The sequence below is a fragment of the Manis javanica genome, chromosome 2 (assembly GCF_040802235.1).
Source record: "Manis javanica isolate MJ-LG chromosome 2, MJ_LKY, whole genome shotgun sequence".
In the NCBI taxonomy this organism is placed as follows: domain Eukaryota; kingdom Metazoa; phylum Chordata; class Mammalia; order Pholidota; family Manidae; genus Manis; species Manis javanica.
The window spans coordinates 207936374-207959481 of NC_133157.1; the positions used below are offsets into that span (position 1 = coordinate 207936374).

Consider the following 23108-nt stretch of genomic DNA (forward strand, 5'->3'; position numbering starts at 1 on the left):
CAGTATAGAATTCATACAACATACAGAATCTGTGTGAATATCTGTTCATGTTGTTAGTAAGGCTGCCATTCAGCAGTATGCTTTTAGTAGTTAAGTTTTTGGGGAATGAAAAGTTATAGGAGGAATTTTTTACTCTGTTGGGAGTCAGCACCCCTAATCCCCACGTTGTTTAAGGGTCAACTATTGCATGTATCATCAGAAATAAAATAATCATGTACAGGTATTTAATATTTAACATTTTCATATTATTTAAAATACAAATTAAAAGTCAGGGTTTAATTTGAATATGAATGTATTACATTGTTTAATACACAAGTCAAGCTAGATAAAAGGTCATAACTTAATTACATTTGTTTTGTTTTATTAGTGGGGTGGGTCGGGCAGCATACTCCACTTAAATGGGGGGAAAAAAGGTGAAAACACTGACCCTGTAAAAGATCAGCATTTTAAAGATGAGTTCCATTTTAGTGGTTGTCTGAAATTCAAATCGTAAGGATGCTGAGTAACACTTGTTAATAATTTATTGGATATTCTTGTTTTGGTAATGATTATACTGATTTTATATTCTTAGGTGGGAGGAAATATCCTTGCTAATGTAATAAACTGCTGCTTTGAAGCTTATCTGCTTAGCTAATTTGATCCATTTAAAAATTTTCCTATAGGCTAAAGTGATGTCCAACGAGGCGAAAAAATTTCAGCAACGTATTCAGGCTGAGCAGAAGAAAGAACTGAATAGCCTTTTGAAGACCCAGAAGAGAGAATACAAACTTCGAAAGGAACAGCTTAAGGAGGTATTTACTTTATAAAAATTTTCAAGCCACTTACCTGCTTACTGGTTATATCCAATATTGATCTGCTCATAGAACCATTAAGATAAATTTTTCTTTTTTTTGTGGCCACTAACAATATATCAGTTTAAGTGAGGACATAGATTATAACCTATTACTTTTCAATGGCTGAGATCCTCAGTTGAGTGGGATCTAAAAAGACTGATCTCTTGAAAATGTGAATTGTTTTATAAAGCTATTATTTAGTAGCTTTCCTAAGCACTTCTTAAGTAATTGAGTCACTAGAAATAAAAATATTTTAGCTGTGAAAAAGAGCCATACATCTCTTCCTTTAAAAGTAAATCATACCTTCTTACTTTGGGCTCAAATTACAGTAATTTGTTCTTATTCTGATTTTAACACAGAAGAAGGATAAGAGGCATTTCTTCTCATCCTATTTTCTTTAATAGGAAAGCATGCTAATTATGTCATTATGGCTGCAGGATTTCATGTGTGTTTGCCCTTTATGTGCTGCTTTCTTGAACTTATTTTTATCGCAGATCTAGTCTAACTGTGAGGAAAGCCATGTTGTCCTAAGGCAATTTCTGAAAGGGGATTATTATTCAGGATAGTGGTCAGGACAGGAAAATGATATGTGTCAACTATAGCATATTTATTATATTGCAGAGAATATAAATCAGCCATCTTTTGTAGGTGTAAGATGATTTTTCAGAGACTATTGACCTGATGGTTCTTCACTTGTTATTCAAGAAAGAAACCAATTCTTTATTACTTTTGTGGATAAGATACTCAAACACATAAATATAAAAAGCACATGAACTTGTAGTTCTCAACTGAAGGATGTCAATGAGAAGACAGAGAAAATACAGGCATATACACAAAGAATCATTTGACTATGTTTTTCAAAATCTTTTGCCAAGGAAATTCCCCACCCACCAAGACTTCCCCAGTTTACACCCTCTTTTACAGACTGATGGACTGAAATTTTTAGTCCATGTAATTAATTATTAGCACACAGATAAATCAATATTGATAAAATAACCATAATCTCTTTGGTATAGTGCTTTTATGTGTGTAGGGACGTGACCTATAATTAGACATATAAGTCTTATTAAGAACATTGGTGGCACAAAGCCTTGTTATATATACCCTGCCGAGTGAGGTTCATTGATAAGATTTTTCCAACTTTAAAGAATATAACCTGCTATGTATTCCCATTACTGTAATCTAAAAGCTAAACTCAATACTAGAACATGGGATTTGAAAAGATGGTAAATAGGATTCCCAACTGTAAATAAATATCCAACAAAATGCAGTTCTATAGTTGTTTCCTAGTGAAATCAGGTTTTAGTTTTATAAATGAATATGTTGTTTTAGATAATCCTTTAAGCATATAATTCATAGTCTGACTAATAGGTCCGTTTTCTTTTAGAAGGTAGTTTTGTGTCTGCGTAGGTCTGTGTGTGTGTGTGTGTTCATTTAGAATGATTATTATCAGTGTAGAGGAAGGGACATACTATAGTCTTAGTGGGTGGGAAATTTCCTTGGCAAAAGATTTTGAAAAACATAGCCAAGTGATTCTTTCTGTATATGCCTGTATTATCCCTGTCTTCTCATTGACATCCTTAAGTTGAGAACTACAAGCTTATGTGCTTTTTATTTTTATGTGTTTGAATATCTTATAAATGAAAGTAATGAATAATTGGTTTCTTTCTTGAACAATAGATGAAGAACCATAGGTTAACAGTCTCTAAAAAATCATCTTAGACCTGGGAAAGATGGCTGATTTATATTCTCTGCAAGGTTGATGCATTTTAGGTTGAAATATACTAGTATTAATTAGCATCATTGGGTTTGAATCATTGAATGTATTGTCAGCATCCTCGGGTTTGCATCATTGAATGTATTGTCAATATTCTCATCTTGTCCAGTATAAATAAATTTTTTTTAGGTAGTTTGTGAGATGATATTTAAAATGCTGTAGAAAACATTGGTCTTGCCTTGTTCAGTGGTTATAGTGCTGAATATTAAATCTATTCTAAAAGGTCTCTATTTTCCTGTGGTTTTGTTGATTTTCCATTTAATTTCTGGTCTTTTATACTGAACCCATCCTTAACTTTGCCAAAAACTTAGTATTTCTATTGTTGAAAACCAAGAAGTGAGCCATAACTATATTTTAACCTTAATTTTAATTCATGTGTGATTTTAACTTGAAAGCACTGTCTTCTTCCCCTTTTTGGGAGGACTTTAAAGAAAGATGTTTTACTTCATTCACCAATCATTGCGTGCTTTCAAAGCTACGAGCCATCCTAAATATAGCTATGTAAAGCTAAAAAGTATGCGTGTTTTCTAGTGTATGTTTTCTCTTTTCTTGTCCTACTTCATGGATAACTCCAGAAACAGAAAAATACTACCTACCTCCTTTAAGGTCATTGCCCTGCCTGCCCATGAGAGAGGGCACAAATTAAGTAGTTTAACTGAAGATTACCAGCCACCAAATAGTATATTCATGTAGTTAATTTTTATGTATTTTGATCTCAGTTGTTTTTTATCTTGCCAGGAGCTGAATGAAAACAAGAGCACCCCAAGAAAAGAAAAACAGGAATGGCTTTCAAAGCAGAAAGAGAACATACAGCATTTCCAAGAAGAGGAAAAGACCAATCTTCTTCAGCGTCAGAGACGGTACCTAGAGCTGCAATGCCGTCGCTTCGAAAGAAAGCTGTTACTCGGGTGCCATAACTTGGAGCAGGACCTTGTCAGGGAGGTATGTTTAAATGGTGTGAAATCAGAATCTTCCTGAAAATATGTCAGTCACATCCCACCCTTAGGGCCTTAGAGCATCTCTGCTTGCCTTTGCCTAAGTCCTTCTTCCCTGGAAACCCAACTCACAGGGTTCACCTTACCTCACTTCATATCTCCTCAATTCTGATCTGCAAATCCTCCTCCCTTCTTTAAATATTCTTGCACTCCTCTCTCTCCCTCTCTCTCTCTCTCACACTCCACACACACACACACGTATGTGCACACACTTTTTATGGGGATCTCTCTCTCCCCAAGTAGAATGGAAATTAGATGAAGTCCCAGGTTCTGTTTAGGGCTTTTATATCGGGTGGCTAGATATCGCCAGGCCTTGTAGCTAGTGGCTGGCTCATAATAGGTATTCAATAAATATGTATTAAGTAAATATTTAATAAATATTAAATCCATGAATGAAAGAACTGTTAATTTTTAAATATAAGAAAATTAATTGGATAACTGATGCCTTTTCATCCGAAATGGGTGCCATGAAGGTATATACTACCATTTAACATAATTGTATAATCATGAAATTATTCATTGGGAATATGTAGAAACTTATGACAATGAAAACAACAGTTCTCATTATCAGGTGTACCTATGAGCATAGATCAATTTATTTCCAAGAGTGGCTTAAAATAAACTTCAAGTATAACATAATCATTCAAATTCACTAATAATTAAGGAAATTCAAATTAAAACAATTGCATCAATTAGATAAGATCCGTCTAAAAAATTGGTAAGTCCTAGTAGTGGCAGGGAAAGTGGTCAATGTTGGTGAGAATATAAACTGACACTGCCATTTTGGAGCATAATTCAGCAGCTTTAACCATTTAATTTGCATGTATCTTCAACCCATCGAATCCGCTTCTAGAATTCTATCCTAAAGAAATAGTAACATAATTATATGGTGTATCATGTGTAGATGTTTATTGAAAATTTGTCATAAAGCAGAAAATAGAAAAACTATGGCATCAGAAAGCAGAAGCTTCCTATAAAAATTTTTTTAAAAATCTGTATTTGTCCATTATACTTTTAGGTAAAGAAAGCATATTATATGCCTATAATATATATTGTTATTCAATTTTAAAACTGTATATTTTTGTGTAATAGTTGTGTCACGATAAGCGTGGGGAAGGTTGGGAAACATGCACCAAATGTTGGCCCCTGGAGAAGGGGCAGCAGAGGCAGAGGGCGCACGTCTGACTTCCTTCTACATAGAAAAAGAGAGAGAGTATGTGTGAGTGTGTGTGTGTGTGTGTGTGTGTTGTACGTTTGATCTTTTAAACTGAAAAAAATTGTAGTAGCATTTATTGATCATGAGGTAGGTATTCTGACAGCTTTCCTCTTATGAACTCATTTCACAGCTATGTTATGGTCTCCATTTGAGAAGTAATGAAATGGAAGCACAGAGAATTTAAGTAATTAACCCAAGGACTCACTGCTTGTCAGTAACAGAGCCAGGATTCAGAAAGCAGGCAGCCTAGGCCTAGAGTCTTGTGTTCTTAACCACTGCACTATACTGGGTATACTGCATGTAATAGAATTGAATGTATACTCTGAAGAAATTCGAAGGATGACTTAGAAATCCTGTTCAAATACAAAATTAGGAAACATAAATGATGGAGAGTAGAAAGGACATTAAGTCTCTTGGGACAGATTTGATATGTGTTAAGCTTATTGCTAAGTAGTAGAAATAGTAAATGAACAGATAAGGCAAATGTATGACTAATTGCCCATTTTCTACAGTTCCAGTAATAAAACTCTAATATTCACTGTGCTGTCATTATTAAATGAGAGGATTACATCTATATCCTGGTTACTCTGTTTCTTAGGATTTTTTTTCTCCTGGCATTGTACATAAGCAAATTACGCCTTTGTCTTTTTTTATGGATTAGGAATTAAATAAAAGGCAGGCTCAAAAGGACTTAGAGCATGCAATGCTACTGCGACAGCATGAATCCACACAAGAACTGGAGTTTCGCCACCTCAAAACAGTGCAGAAGATGCGCTGTGAGTTGATGAGTCTGCAGCATCAAACCGAGCTCACTGACCAGCTGGAGGATAATAAATGGAGAGAGCTAGAACTAAGGTGGAAGCATGTCATGCAGGTTCAACAGCAGCCTCAGAGTCTGAAGGTACCTTTAGCCTAAGCTTCTTGGCAAAGGAGAACAGATAAAAGGCATCATGTAACCAGTAAAAGTCTAAGACAGATGTCTGTCATCAAGAAATTGAATAAGCTTTTTTTCTTTTCATTTTCAGCATGTTTGATTAGTGTTGGTGTAGAGGGTCTATGGCTACAGACTTCTGCTTGTGTATTTCTCAGCAGAGTACCAAAAAATGGCCAGAACTTTTTAACTGTGGAAAATATCATAAATAAGATTCAAAATTCTCATTTTAAGTGTACCCAAATGTCCAGTGTTGATACTACAATCTACATATCAACATACTAACCTGCTGGCTTCTCTCTGTTGTTCCAAGTTTTATAGTTTTGGAGTCTTATTTCCTGTGAATGTGATTTGTATCCAAAAGAGTCAGTAAGTTCTTAATTAGTACAGAAACCAGTGAATGAAAAATGCCTTTTTACCCCCTCTCCCTTCATTGTCAATACTCATCTTTAGAGGAATAGTGAAATTATCACACTGTTACTCCCATTCTTTCTGTGTTTGGTAACAAAGGTAAGACCAGGGCATGTGTAGTTGGAGTGTCTTTTTTAATTAGCACATCAGAGTGAAGCAAGGTATTATATGCTCTCTTGTAGACAAATAAGGAAAGACAAGTGTTGGTGATATATAATATCAAAGGACTTTAAATTTTGTATTTGCTTTGATAGAGAAATTTATTTATATGATACAAAATTCAAAAGATGCCAAAGTGTATTTATTATAAAGTTAAAGGTTTCCCTCTCCTTGTTCTTTAGGCCACCTGGTCCAGCCCCCTCTACCAACATCAACCAGAGTTAACAATTCCAAGGAATTTTCAAATTTTATAACTTGTAATGAATATGTGAAGTATAATCACATGAATCTTAATAAACAAAAAACCAAAATGACCCACTATATATGTTGTCACCCACAGTAGTACCTCAGTTAATCTGTATATGTCTGCCCATTGTAAACTTGTGTTTATATCCAATAAAGCCCGGTTCCACAGTATCTTCTTTACCCTCTTTTCAAACTCTTTGACCATTTAACTATAAAACTATCAGGTAACAACACTTACCTGAATAACTCTCTTAAAGTGAAGTGAAATTCACTCACAGAAGTAATCTGTGTCCAAACCAGAAGCTAAACCACACCTAGTGGTGTCTCTGATTCCTATTCAACTCCATTCATACAAGTTGTCCTGAACAAAACACAGAAGCAAAGCTAAGATTCACCCTCTCCTTGTGAATCTAAGTCAAATTTTATACTTTGCTGTATCTTCAAAACAACTAATGAGTCTGAAGGTACCTTTAGCCTAAGCTTCTTGGCAAAGGAGAACAGATAAAAGGCATCATGTAACCAGTAAAAGTCTAAGACAGATGTCTGTCATCAAGAAATTGAATAAGCTTTTTTCTTTTCATTTTCAGCATGTTTGGTTAGTGTTGGTGTAGAGGGTCTAATGAACATCGTTTACAGAATGGCTCATACGTTGACTATCCACATAACCATCATTAGTTAATGCTTATCACAATCAGAATTCATAATGATTTTCCAGATTTACTTTGTCTTTGTAGTGGGTACATAGTAGGGTTTCCCACCAAAAGATATTTAAAGCATGTCTATAAAATAAATTACAGTTTTAAAGTGAGCAGCGCCCAGAAGTAAACCAAACTGAAAGCTTCTTTAGTGTCTTTGGTCCGACCATAAATCTGATATGACTTCATTTCTCTGGGGCTTGGGAGAGGTTAGTTGTTTGCGGTTTAGCCCTTCCTTTTGGTTCCCTGCTGTGGCAGCCTTCTCAGTTTGAATGCTTGTAGACACTAGTCTGATTTTCACAGATACTGTTAAAAAATCAAGGGGAAAGATAATGTCTCACAGTCACAGTCAGACTTCAGATAGAAAGCGTCCTTCTCATGATACATAAGCTCAAGATTTTCCATAAAAGAAATTGTTCTGTTACTTTAGTGGGAAAGAAAGTCACCATGTTCCACTGCAGTCACTGTCCATCAGCGTAGTAAGACACTATAGAGTCATTGCTGTCTTCTCCGTGCTGTGCTGCGTTCCCCGTGACCCCACTATATTGTGAGTGCTAATGATAGTGCCCTTAATCCCCTTCTCCCTCCCTCCCCACCCACGCTCCCCAACCCCTTCCCTTTGGTAACCCTAGTCCCTTCTTGGAGAAAACAGACTCTATTTTAACATCATGTCATTTCATTTACATAAGTAATAGTTGCAACTTTTTTAGGTAAATTTGTACTTACTAAGTAGTAGTTCAACTTCAATAGTTGCAACTATTCCAACTTTCTCCAAGACTTTAAGGGGGATAGGAGGACTTCAGTTTGCACACTTAGGTAAGCTGACAGTATTTGTAGACATTGGGGCACCATTTCTGAGGAATAACTTGGGTAAACACCTATTGTTTATCTGCCGTTTCTTCATCTGCCATCAGGTGATGTTTTGTCAGTATTAAGTGATTAAGAAACAACTGGAACATGTTTATCCTGCTTTCACTTGAGTGAAACATTGAGGAATATAGTTTGTTCTTGGTATAAGTATTAATCTTGTCGAAAAAATTTTTCAGGGCATTCCTTTTTGTCATTAGCTAGTGATATGGAGTGACTATAGTTTTCTTGGCGATATATTTGAATATTTGAAAGTTTTTTAAAGAATGGAGGCTGTTACACAAAGTCAGAAGAGAATTCTAAATTTCATTGTTCCATTTCTGGCTAACTTGGAGGAATTTTATTAACCAAGGGCAGTATTTAAGAGCAGTGCTAAGAGTAACTAAACCAAGAGTTTGTCTTTCTAGCTAGACATTTCTTGACCCTTCACTGAATAAAGGTACATGACTATGACTTAGTACCTCAATTGGTGTAAAATGCAGAAAAGGATATATATTTGATTTTGTAGTATTGGAGCAAAGAGTGTGAACTAGTTCCCTGACAAGAGTGTTTGGTCATACACACATTTGCACACTTAGTCAACCATTCAATATCTGGCAGTATATATATTGAGGTAAATAATTTCAACTATAGGTTCTGCCTTTGTGTAGCAAATGAGTGTTGTTACTTGTAGGCCTGATGGGTACACCTTATGAAATAGATCTCATCTTGCTAAGTTTTGTTGAACCTTGAGTTCATAGAATAATTAACCTGTGATTTAAAGCCAGAGTTATTCTGTCTCTGAACTCAAATTATTTTATCTCAAAAATGTTTATGTAGTTCATGTCTGTTATCATTACCACAAGAAGGGTTGTCCCTTCCCTTGCCTCATAACTTTTCTTTGACCTTTGAAAAATTAGTTAGCTGACTTTCAGGTTTTTGCTTGTGGTGCTAAAGAGTAAACCCTAAGGAGAAGCAGGCCCAAAACTTAGCCATCTTAACTGAGCAGTATGACCGCAACATTAATGAAATGCTCTCCACTTGAGCTGTAAGTTTACTTTACTTAGGCAAAACAAATTTAGTGCCCCTTTCCTTCCACCACCTGAATAAAATCCCAACAATTGAAATATTAAGTCAGAAATGAAAACTCTGCTGCACCTTGGGAAATAGTCATGGTGGCCCATATTCTTCTTGTTCTCAGCATTGCTTGGAAATATGCATGATGCATATGTAATTCTCTTTGATACATTTGGACATGAGGCTCCACATAGGCTCTCTGCTGGTGCCTTGCAGACGTTCAGTACATATACCAACAGCGCATCAAGATTGGAGAAGCAACTTTGTTAAGCAGTGTTCAAAAAGTAGTACTTTACCGGGAATCCAGATGGTCACATTTGAGTGCAGCTACAAAATAGTTGCTATGTAAGTTTACAGACTTTTTCTTAATGGGCCAGATAGTAAATATTTTAGGAGGAAAAATTGAGGTTGTTATGTGGGTATTTACATAGCCATTTAAAATGTGACCATTTCAGAATGTAAAAAACCATTCCTAATTAGTGGACTATTGAAAAACAAAAACAAAAAATCAGGTAGCTGTTCAGATTTGGCCCATAAGCTGTAGCATTAAATAAATAACCTGTTCTATACTTATTTCCATTGGAGAGAAGAGATTCACGGTCTTATATCAATCAGATTCTATATTTTTCTTTAAAAAATAATGATTATTTAGGCATCATCCAAATAGCTTATGATAGCTTTATTCTTATAACGCCGTCATTGGTTGCTGTGTTTTCCTTTTCCAGAGATGTTTACCCCAAGATGTAAAAGAGAACAGTTGTGCCCTATGGAAGAGTAGTCGGTCTTCACTTACACCTCCTCCTTTCCATAGGTCATGAGAAGGCAGCTCACAGGAGGATATATGTTTTCTTTCTCTCTTTCAGCGGCATTTGGATGAAGCACAGGAGGCAGAGTGCCAGGCTTTGAAAACGCAGCTGCAGCAGGAACTGGAGCTGTTGACTGAACTTCAGAGCAAGATCAAAATGCAGGTTGAGGCACAACACGCTCAAGAGCTTCGGGAGCTTGAAGAGAGGGTCTCCCTCCGCAAGGCACTCTTAAAACAACAGGTATACATAATAGAAAAAAGTAATTGTGCCAGTATTTGCTTTCATCAAAATCATTTCATAAATATATTTTCATGATGACAGAGGTGGCATTAGATTGTCTTGACAATACCATATTTCCTTAATTCAAGTTTTGGTAGTGTTTTCTTTTTCTTTAAAATTACTGATTCAGTAATGAACCTTAAAATTAATGAGTGTGATATATTAAAGGAATATACTTAAGTAGTAATTGCTAGAGGAATGATGTGGAGTTATGCGAAGACAGTTGAATTGTAAAAGGATAGCTCTGGCTCCGGCTTCCTCACTTCTTTGTGTACCTAGTTGTACCTAAAGAAATTGGAGAGAAACTTGGATAGTGAAGGAAAAAACTTTAGTAGTTGCTTGAGAGAGACAAGGAAAAGGGATCAGGAATATACTTTATTCATTCATCCCTGGTCTCAAACTCTACAGATTGATGCATTACTAGAAAAGAGAAGGTAGAACCAGTTTTACACAGATGAAGAGTCAGGCTGAAAATATTATTTCTAGATGTAGCTTTATTTATTTTACTTATTCTTTGTCATATATATTAGAACATGAATCCCTAAATTCACTTGTGTCCTTTAAGGTACTGAGGCTGTATGTGTGTGTGTGTGTGTGTGTGTGTGTGTGTGTGCCTTGATTTATTATTTCAATACATTATTACCTTTGCTTTTAAGAACTTGATTTTACACATTTTAGCATATAAGTTATATATGATTTCTATAGTTGATCTCTTTGATTTTTAAATGTACATCCTTTAAAATAGCCAGTGTGGACATTTTTATGATTCACTTTAAACCATAATAATTATTGTTTCTTTAGTTGATAGATTTTTTAAAATAAATGAGCTTTCTTTTTGCTTCCCCCCACCAACCCACAATAGATGGACGAAGAGATATTGACATTTCAGAATGAGTGCACTGAAAGGATACGAAGCCTGCTGGAGTGTCGAGCTAAAGAGATGAAAGCTTTCAACTCTGAAAGCGAAGGACTAGGTTTTAGAAACGTCCTTTCTAACCTTGCCCCTGAGGCATTCAGCCACAGCTCCCCTGGAGATCCTCACAGAGGGCATCCCATAGGTGGCCTATCACAAGCCTGGGGACATCCAGTGCAAGGTGAGTCCCCAGCCATGCAGGTCACCCTTCTCAGCCAATGCATGGGGTACCCTGAGGTAGCAGTATGGGAGTTCGCAATAGCCTTCGGATTCTGAGGCGACAGCTACCAAGGGATGGACAGAACAGGGCATGAACAGAAGCACCAGTGTCACTTGACAAATATCCAATGGGTCACACATGTCTTACACGTAACTTAATAATTGAGATTGGCAAGGAGGAGCCAAGAGAGCGCTGTGAGTAGGACAGCAGAAATCTCCTCCCAAAAACATATATATTTTTAAAAATACAACAAATACAACCATTCCTAAAACAGAGACCAGAAGATACAGTACAACAGCCAGGCTACATCTACATCTGTGAGAACCCAGTGCCTCGCAAAGGGGGTAAGATACAAGCTGTGGCCAGGAAGGACCCGGGCCACCCCCACCCCAGCTCCTGGCAGGAGGAGAGGAGTCAGAGCAGGGAGGGAGAGGGAGCCCAGGACTGCTAAATACCCAGCCCTAGCCATCTGCACCAGAGCACAGACACACAGTGCATGGTGTGCTGGATACTAGGGAAACTGAACAGTAAAACCTGCAAGTAGGTTCCTGCAGCCAGCGCACCTGGGACAAAAGAAAAGTGAGTGCTTTTTGAAGGTCTTGAAGGGACAGGGGCCTCACAGCTGGACGGAGGCATTCCATCACACTCAGCCTAGCAGCTGGGAATCCCGGGGAATTCCAGTGGCCCAGGGGGTTGACAACACAGCTCGGAGGTCCCTCACAGTGATAAACAGCCTCCCGCCCATTCCCCCTCTGGCGTGGCTCCCCCACAGCAGAGCAGCAGCCTAAAAGTGGCCACGCCAACAGCAACCACGTGGAGCTTACTCCACAGTGGCAGGGCAAGAATCAAAGACCCCGTTTGCATGCAGTGGCCCAGTAAAAGCTGCTATGGGTCACCATTCTCCCAGTAAAGGAAGGCCAGGAGCAAGTGGAAAGGGACTTTGATTTCCCAGCTGACACATGTCCCAACTGCCTACAACTACCTCTATCACCATGAAAAGGTGGAAGAATTTGATACAGATCAGACTAACCCAGACATCCTCCCCTGAGAGGGAATCTGAGGAGACAAATTTAACCAATCTTCCTGAAAAAGAATTCAAAGTAAAGGTCATAACTATGTTGCTGGACTTGCAGAGAAATATGCAAGAGCTAAGGAGGGAGAATACAGAAATAAAACAATCTCTGGAAGGTCTTAAAAGCAGAATGGATGAGATGCAAGAGGCCATCAATGGAATAGAAATCAGTGAACAGGAACACTGAGAAGCTAATGCAGAGAGAGACAAAAGGATCTCCAGGAATGAAACAATATTAAGAGAACAGTGTGACCAATTGAAACAGAACAATATCCACATTATAGGGGTAGCAGAAGAAGAAGAAGAGAGAGAAGGGATAGAAAGTATCTTTGAGGAAATAATTACTGAAAACTTCCCCAAACTGGGGGAGGAAATAGCCTCCCAGACCATGGAAGCACACAGAACTCCCAACACAAGGGACCCAAGGAGGACAACACCAAGACACATAATAATTAAAATGGCAAAGACCAAAGACAAGGACCGAGTATTAAAGGCAGCCAGAGAGAGAAAAAAGGTCACCTACAAAGGAAAATCCATCAGGCTATCATCAGACTTCTCAACAGAAACCTTAAAGGCCAGAAGAGAATGGCATGATATATTTAATGCAATGAAACAGAAGAGCCTTGAATGAAGGATACTGTATCCAGCATGATTATCATTTAAATATGAAGGAGGGATTAAACAATTCCCAGATAAGCAAAAGTTGAGGGAATTTGCCTCCCACAAACCACCTCTACAGGGTATTTTAGAGGGACTGCTCTAGATGGAAGCACTCCTAAGGCTAAACAGATGTTACCAGAGAAAATAAAATCACAGCAAAGAAAGTGGAAAATCAAATATTAACTAAAGGCAAAAATTAAAATCGACTACCCTCAAAATCAGTCAAAGAAACACAAAAGAGCACACACACACACACAAAAATCTAACATACAAAGAATGGAGGAGGAGGAATAAGAAGGGAGAGAAATAAAGAATCATCAGACTGTGTTTATAATAGCTTAAGAAGTGAGTGATGTTAGACAGTAAGGTAGTAAAGAAGCTAACCGTGAACCTTTGGTAAACAAAACCTAAAGCCTACAATGGCAATAAGTTCATATCTTTCAATAATCACCCTAAATGTAAATGGACTGAATGCACCAATAAAAAGACACAGAGTAATAGAATGGATAAAAAGGCAAGACCCATCTATATGCTGCTTCCAAGAGACTCACCTCAAACCCAAAGACATGCACAGACTAAAAGTCAAGGGATGGAGAAAGATATTTCATGCAAAAAACAAGGAGAAAAAAGCAGGTGTTGCAGTACTAGTATCAGACAAAATAGACTTCAAAACAAAGAAAGTCACAAGAGAAAAAGAAGGACATTATATAATGATAAAGGGGTCAATCCAACAAGAGGATATAACCATTATAAACAGATATGCACCCAGTACAGAAGCACCAACATATGTGAAACAAATACTAACAGAATTAAAGGAGGAAATAGAATGCAATGCATTCATTTTAGGAGACTTAACACACCACTCACTCCAAAGGACAGATCCACCAGACAGAAAACAAGTAAGGACACAGAGGCACTGAACAACACACTAGAACGGATGGACCTAATAGACATCTATAGAACTCTACACCCAAAAGCAACAGGATACACATTCTTCTCAAGTGCACATGGAACATTCTCCAAAATAGACCACATACTAGGCCACAAAAAGAGCCTCAGTAAATTCAAAAAGATTGAAATTCTACCAACCAACTTCTCAGACCACAAAGGCATAAAACTAGAAATAAATTGCACAAAGGAAGCAAAAAGGCTCACAAACACATGGAGGCTTAACAACATGCTCCTAAATAATCAATGGATCAACAACCAAATCAAAAGAATTGAGAATGGTCTTTCCACTGAACAGTCCACCAAAAGAAACTCCCTATAGACATCATCACAAGCAGCCTCCTCACTTGGGTACTACCATGTGGAAGCTGAGTACATATGGCATATTTTATTCATTTTTGTAAAGCGTTCTGTTTTGTGTTTACTAATAGGGATGTCATAGTATTTAGCTGCCAGGTTTTGTGTTTTGTTTTGGTTTTAACTTTTGGGGAAATTTTATGTAAAGGGGAATTGGTGTGTATGTGTATTTATCAAATATGCACACACATGCACACATACAGTGCACATGGTAAAAAGAAACTGGTTAGATGGGGGTATTTTCTGAAAACTGCAAAAACAATCCAGCAACGTGGCTTGAGTCATCACTTTTGGACAACTCTATCCTAAGAAATTTGTAAAAGATCTAAAGCCTTTCTCTGTATACCCCAGGTTCTTATGAGCCGCTCACAGCAGGCAGCATTTGCTAAAACAAGTTATTATGGAAACACACCTGTATACCCTCACCAATGTATTTTGTTTATTAAATAAATGTATTTTGTCTGACTTTTGTTGATTAAATTGGCCTCATTTGGAGTAGGAAAAAAGTGGAAATCCATGAACACTAAAGGGTTGCACTGACTCTTTCAGAGAGTAGAAGACAACCTAATTCTTTTTCTGAATGCTGCAAGCTTGTCAGTGATTTTTTTTTTTTTTTTTGGTCCATTCAAGTGTGCCTTCTTTGTGGCATGGTGAGATGGAGGTGCTTCAGGAGACCACAGGTTTTGTGGAAATTGCATCATCAAACCTGTGAGCCTCCAAAGGGGAAGACAAAAAGGGTGAGAGGGGCCCCTGAAAGCTCATATGATGGGTTTGTTCAGTAGCAGAGTGTGGAGATGAAGCCTATATATATCCTGACGTTTTGTTGCTAATGCTGCGATATGTCATCGTAGCTGAGCTAAGCTCTGTTAACTTCCAAGACCCCAAACAGTACTTTTACTTTGTTTATACAAAAACAAAGACATATAGCCAATACAAATGAAATGCTGGAAGTATTTGAATGATGCCGTATTTACAGACCGCCATCTCCTGGAATTCTCATCACACTACTTAGACATAATTCGATTACCCCCTTTTGGTTTATGGGGTTTCCTGTTTACAAGTAGAATAGCCCGTTATTTAAGTGCTTAGTTGCTATAGTGAGCCAGGAGTCACTGATCCTGTGACTATACCAGCTGCTGACTAACCCTCAGCACCACTGTAGGTTTTGCTGCATGTGCAGGTCCTCTTCTTTTTTTTAATTGCTTTTTTTGTTGCTGCAATACTTTACAAACTTCCAGTTCCTTGAGACTTAGTGATTGTTTGGCATCATGTGAACATCACATGGCAGAAAACACCACTTCAAGAAGTCTAAAGCCTCGGTGCTTAAGTACTATTGAAAAGGAACCAGCAAGTTTGGCAAATTAAAGGAAAAAGCAAAAACTATAGTGAGTTATGGTGGTCAGGAAATCTCTTGATGAAAGCTAACTTTTCTTTTCCAGAGAGGGGTATGTTTTGTTTTATTTTGTTTTGTTTTGCAATGAAGGATGCACCCGATGCTGACAGTCAGATGTGACTTGGGGTCCCACCGCTAGTGTGGAGACTGAGCTGCAGGCGGGTGGGGAGCCATGAATATGACTTGAAGGGAAAAAATGTCCTTCCCGGAAAGCACTCAAAGTTCCTTTAGGTCACTGTCCTGCCCTCTCCCCAGTTGTCTTGAAGAACCAGGAGCCCTGCTGCTGACAGATTCCTGCTTTTCACAGAGGGCTCCCAGGTCGAATTCTCCAAGGCCTCTCAGTGATGCTCTCCGCCTAGACCAGACTAATCACCATTGAAATCTTGGTTTTCTCAACCAATGTAAGTCTTCTCCAGGCACGTCAGTCCATTCTGCCTGAATCCACCCCTTTAGGAGTTTCTAGCATTCCTTTAAAGAGAACTGGGAGAAAAATTAATATTTTAGTGTAAATATTTTTAAAACCAAGTCACAGTAGAATTCACACACAGTCATAGGCAGTGTTCCATGTAGCGCTCTGGTCCGTCGTCCTCTTGGCCACGGTTCAGATGACCAGTTTTTAGGTCGACATAACATGTACTTGATTCTACTGAAAGGGACTTTTAATTATTTCAATGTCTCTTCTGCATTCAAATATTGTACAGTATCTCCGACAAATTGAGATATCTACATGTTTAGAGGAAAATGATAGGACCAAGCTTTAGAATTCATAAAATGTCCAAAAATATAATGGAATTTGATACCTTTTAAAAAATTCTTACTAGATCTGGCTCCTTTACACTACTGAAGCAGACCAGTTTTGCATAGAAAACTCTAAAATCGAAATGGACTTAAATTAGTCAAACTGAATTACTGAGTTCATGCAGACTATATATATGTTCCTGTAACATCGTGATTGAATCCTGAGTCCAAATGTCTGTCCAGTAGGGCTTTGTTTTTGCCACACAAATCTGATTGAATTGTGTGGCAACCAGTTTTACATCACTATACCTGGATTATTCCATTAACTTAATTTGAATTAAATATATATAGTTTGCAAAAAGATTCAAATCAGTTCAGTTTAATCATTCAGATTGGTTTGTGTGTGTTTGTAAGATTAACTTCTGAGGAATCTCAATCATGGTAGGAATCATGAAAGAGTAAAAGCAGGAAAATTTGAAAGATTTTGAAAGATCCTGAAGAAAGAAGCAGGCACTTTCTCAATCAGTGTACAGATGTCAACCTTTGTTTAAACTAATACTACCTCCTCCCCGGTGTTGGTGTTCACTTAATATATGTGTGTTTAAGAAAATAAAAAATATGGGAAATTTGTCCAGCATATCAGAAATTTGTAAATGCTATATCTGGTATCCAGAACTTGGCAGTAAAAAGTTTCCTGTGTTCACTATCTCTCCCTTTTTTTAAGTTAACATTTTGAAAATGTAAAACCTCATACCTTGAGATATTCCTTAATTGGGTTCCCTTCCATTCATACATATTTTTCTCCCTTTATTAAAATCAGCTTTATCCCCAAATTACAGTATCTACAGGTATTTTCATTGGTACATAAGGTTAGCTGGAAAATGTATTTATATTATTTTTATTCAGAGCTGCCATTCACTTTTAGTAATTTCTACACCTGGAGATGAATAGCCCTGCATTTAAAGCCACACCCACAGGTATAATATGCTTAGTACTCTGAGCCAAGGATTTACCAGTAAATTGAACTGTTTAGCATAATCCTCATGATGTTCAGCTGCCTAGACATCAGGCAAACACCACTCAGCACACTAAGAAACTGTCCTTGACACTCTTTCCCACTCCCGCCTGTTTCCTCACCCCCTTTTCAAAAACCAAAAACTCTGTTATGAGTGTGTCTGAAAAAGACTTTAGCAACTTTCTGCTTGAAGTACGAAATGTCTGGCAATTTAAACTTTCATAGAGTACATTGTGTTGGACACTGGAATAATACTCTTTATTTTCATTTTCATCTGTGAAAAATGACTTTATTGTACTTGAAACATCTCTTTTGAATTTCTCCATTTGTGCCATTCACTAGTGGAAATAAATTGTATTATACCATGATCTACTGGCTTTTTAAAAAGCTGTTAAGTATGCACATTTTTGGTAGAGCTATTATCATTTGTATGTATATATTATATATACACATGAGTGCCTATATGTGTGTATAGATAGGTGGATGTATCTCATACTGTACACTTCCATCAGGGCACTTAAGGTTCTGTTACTTGGTTATTTCTGTCCTCAGTTAAGGCAAGAATGCATGTGTTTCTTAAGAGTGAGTACTCTGGGTTGATATTTATGAAAAGATGGTCATTAGATGCTATCTTTTCTTTTTTAATACCCTCTTAGCACTTGTGTGGGTGGAAAGAAAGTTGGGTAAAATGTGGATCCATAAGTTGCAATGCAGTAAAATAGTACTGGGGATGGAGCCAGTTAGTGTTTCCATGGGTCTGTATCATGATACAGTAAAAAATAAGTGATGCAGAGAGAAATGAACCATGGAAATTGAAAAACACTGCTGGCGATTCCTCTGTAAAGATGATAACCAATCACATAATCTTCATGTGCGCTATCTCTACATTTTTCTTAGTGATGCCATTGATCCTTGTACTTCCTGTACTCCATTAATACTAATAACTATTAATTTTGTTGAGGACCGAAACAGGCAAGAAAGGAATTACTGCTCAGGCATCTAAGGGTCCCCTAAACTAAAATCAACAGGCAGTGGCCACTGGGAGAGGGATGTGGGGTTGGCAGGGGGTTTTCTCTCTCCAGCTGCCTCTTCCTGGTTGCTAATAGTTCTTCATGCACCCTCTGCCCCTTCTGAGCCGCTACCGTATAAGCACAGATGTGGCCCAACACAGCAGCCCTTTCCTAGGAATTTTACATGGTCCTGCATATTTTTGTCCCATTCTCCCAATGTAAAGTGTCTAGTGTGTATTCAATTCAGGAAATCATATGTTTAAGTATATAAGTATGACTCTCTATTAGTGATGTAAGGAGGTTTCTGTTCTTTAGATAAACTTCTTCCTCTAAGGGGAAAAGTCACATCTTGGGTTGCCATCTTTGAGCTGCTTACCAAATTACAGATCATTATTAAAGAAAAACAAATTCGCTATTCTGTTTTTCCTCATCTAACGTGGTAGTGCTCCCACCAGTTTGTAGCATTGCCTTTGAAAAGGCCCTCTGAGTTGGGAAGAACTGGAAGTTTCTCAGGCTCAGATTCCTTAAAAAGATGAAGACTGTGCTGTACATTTACAGGCTTGCCTCTAGTGCACAAGGATTACTGATTGAAGTCTATTTTGCTGTGTGTCTGGTTTTGTTGTCTGAACTTTTATGAAATCACTACAATAGGTCTGCATTGGAAATGATTCTTTGTGAGAAACTAATTTTATTGAACACTGTCTAGAAAAAGAAACTGAAGCTGAGAACTCTTCCTTTATTGACATTTATAATTTCTACTGAATTCTGGTAGCCCTCTTTAAAGTCACATTGACTGATTTTTCCCTCATTTATATTCAGATTTACAAAATCTCACTCATACAAGGGAAGAGAAACCATTTGGCCTAATGGTAGTCTTCAGATCACAAGTTACCAAGAAAGGACTTACAGTTACCAAAGGGAAAGGGACTGGGGAGGATGGGTGGGAAAGGAGGGATAAGGGGAAAAAGGGGCGTTATGATTACCACACATAATGTGTGTGGGGGGGGCCACGGGGAAGGCAGTATAGCAACCACAATGTTGTTCATGTAAGTGTATATTAATGATACCAAAAAATAATAAAAATAAAATAGATTTAAAAAATGATAAATGTGCCATGTAGGGAACTGAAACTCATTACATTGCTGATGGGAGTGTAAAACTGTACAACTATTTTGGAAAACTTTAAGAGATGCTTATCATGTTAAATAAACATTTACTATGATAGAGCAAGTTTTAACTAGTTATCATTTACTCAAAAGAAATTATAACACTTGCACACAAGATCTAGTAGATAGCAGCTTTATTCATAATTGCCCCAAACTGCAAATAATACAAATATCTATCAAAAAGTAAATGTATTATAGAAATATGGTATATTCACACAATGAAATACTATTCATTGTAATAAAAAAGGTGTAGAGTACTGATACATGGCTGCAACACAGGTGACTATGGAAAGCATTATGTTCAGCCAAATCCAGAAACAAAATAGTACATACTATACAATTCCCCTAAATTCTCTAACAGGTAAAATTTGTCTAAAGTGATAGATCTATGGTTGCGGCTAGTAGGGGACAGAAAAGGGTATGTGAATACAAAAGTACCCACAGGAACTTCACAGGATGATAAAATATTCTATGTATTATTGGGATAGTGAATTATGCAAGTGTAGACTTTACAAAACTCCAACTGTACACTTGTGGATGCATTTACTGCATGTAAGTAATACCTCAGTTATATATATATATATTGAAAACTTATGAACAAAGTATGGAAGGATCTCTATGAATTGCTAATATTGCTCTCTTAAAGTAAGTAGGGCTGTGAAGAGCATTACCTGTTAGCCCAGACATCTGTATTACCTAAATTTTTGTATCAATCACTTTCATAAATTAAAGAAATTTTGTTCTAAATTTGAGAAAAATAAAACAGAATATTTTTAAAACCCCAACACATACTCTGATTAGGGGGACTATCCAAATGGCTATTAGCAAAGTTTTTTAATCTACAAAAGACTAACACATTTAAAAAATTTCTATGTCAAAAAATTTGAATCAAACACAAGAATGCAAACATTCTGATTAAGGGTTAATTAAGGGTTAATATTCCTTAAATATATACATATAATTCAAATCCCTCAGAAAGTACCTAATCCACCAATATATAAATGGCCAAGGGATATCAACATTCCACAAACAGGTAATATAAATAATTGGGAGGAGAAGTCAAAACCTGAAGCATAATGGGTGTAGTCATGAGTTTTCTGATTCTGTTTTCCTCTATCTCCTGGCTTTGGCCTAAGAGTTGCCTGAGTAACTATTTTGATAGTGCTGATGACAAGAAAACCCTTCAAAGGAGTCCCCTTCTTCTGTCCCAAAGGGGACCGACCCTGTGATCTGGAGATCGTGAGGAAATATGCTAGTTTTTTTCCTGTTCTTTTACCTCTTAGCCCTAGACTTGCAGTGCCAGAGGAACAGGAAAAACCTTTCTCTCTGGCCAGAAAAGCTAGAAACATGGCCTCTGTCATCCAAACACTATGAGGGAAATTGCCATTTTGTTTTTTTTCCTTTTCTCTCTTCTTTCTGCACTTTATGCAAGGACAGCCCCAGTTATGGGGGAACTGTACAATGCAGAAGTCCAAAGGCATCTGTGTCTTTCTGATCAAAGTAAGTGGGAAAAGGCCACTGGAAACTGAAGAGAATGGGGGAAATCATGGAGAAGAAAGAACTGGAAAAGACATCCCTATTCTAGGTATAAAGTAATACAAATAACAACTTGTGTTTGTTTAAAATAGACTCATAAAGTATAGCAAAGGCTATGAGAAAGAGAACTAATAATGTATGATATATACTACTGCCTAAGACCTAGACTATCACTGAGAGACAAAGCACAGGGCAAATGCAAAGAGCACAGGGAAAGTTTTGAAAGTAGAACTGGTATTAGAACCCCACCCACAGAAGGTGAGACAGAACGTGTCATCTACACTGGTTGGTGTCTGCTAAAACAAACAAATCAACCTTCTCCAGAAGATGCAAACATGACTCAGAAATGACAGTATCATATTCAAAATGACCAGAATAAAATCCAAAATTTACTGCACATGCTAAAGCAAACAACACACACATACACCACTGGAGAATGTGACAAATTCTCAAGGGAAAGAAAGGACAGATGCCTATTTTGAGATGCCTAATGTTGGAATTATCACATAAGACTTTAAAGCAGTTATTATAACCATACTAAATGCGATAATGGTTAACACTCTTGAAATAATTGGAAAGACTGAAGTTCTTAGCAGAAAAATAAAAACTATAAAGGAAGATCCACATTGAGAAATTCAGAACTGAAAAATATGATTACCAGAAATTACAAAAGAAATTGCATGGGCTCAACCACTGAAAAGACATTATAGAAGGGTCTGGAAACTTGAAGACAATAGAGCAGCAGAAATTATCTACACTGAAGAAAATAGAGGAAAAAACATTGTAAAAAATGAATACATCCTTAGAAACTTGTGGGACAGTATCGAATTGTCTAAATTTCACATTATAGGTATTCTATAAAGGAAAAGATTTTATTTTTTAGAGAAAAGTATTCTTACTAAAAGCAGAAAAGACCCCAGATTTGATAAAAACATAAATTTAGAGATTCAAGATGCTCAGCAAGCCCCAAACAGAGAAATTTCAAAAGAGTGTAGGCCTGATACGGCGTAAACTCAAAATCAGTAACAAACAGCTAGGCCTGATAAGCCTAAACATGTCATAATGCTAAAAAGCAAAGATAAACTAAAATTTGAATGATCACAGATTTCTCATAAAATACAATGTAGGCCACAGAATGTTGAATGATTAATGTGAGGAAAGGAAAGAACTGCCAACCCAGAAGAGAATCCTTTACCTAAGCAAAGTCTTATAGAATGAATGCAAAACACGAGAGAGAGAGAGAGACTTAGATGAAGGAAAGCTAAGAGAATCTGACCTCCATTAGGGAAATGTAAAATAATAAACAAAAGACAGCTGAAGGCTATATTAATACTACATGAAATATTCAGGGCTTCAGAGCTAGGAAAATTACAAGGAGTAAAGAGAGACATTACATAATGTCATGATTCCATTCATAATGTTACTTAGGCCAGCTCTAATCTTTATTATGTCCCTCCTTCTACTGATTTTGGGCCTCATTTGTTCTTTTTCTAGTTTTGTTCATTGTGAATTTAGACTGTTCATATCATATTTTTCTTCATTCCTGAGGCAGCCCCGTATTGCAATATACTTCCCTCTTAGCATGGCCTTCGCTGCTTCCCACAGATTTTGCAGTGTTGAATTAGTGTTGTTACTTGTCTCCATATATTGCTTGATCTGTTTTTATTTGGTCTTTGATCCATTGATTACTTAGGAGCATGCTGTTAAGCCTCCAGGGGTTTGTAGGCTTTTTCATTTTCTTTGAGTAATTTGTTTCTAGTGTCATACCTTGGTGGTCTGAGAAGCTGGTTCTATATCAATATTTTTTAA

General features: G+C 37.1%; 1 protein-coding gene across 1 annotated transcript in view; it reads left to right on the forward strand.

Moving 5' to 3' along the window:
* LOC140845705 (serine/threonine-protein kinase TAO1-like) overlaps positions 1-23108 on the forward strand; it is an 88674-nt gene that overhangs the window by 39293 nt on the left and 26273 nt on the right. Inside the window, exons 13-17 of the mRNA XM_073220520.1 lie at positions 663-791; positions 3349-3552; positions 5483-5722; positions 10050-10232; positions 11134-11365. Coding sequence (XP_073076621.1) covers positions 663-791; positions 3349-3552; positions 5483-5722; positions 10050-10232; positions 11134-11365 — 988 coding nt within the window. The remainder of the gene's footprint in view (positions 1-662; positions 792-3348; positions 3553-5482; positions 5723-10049; positions 10233-11133; positions 11366-23108) is intronic.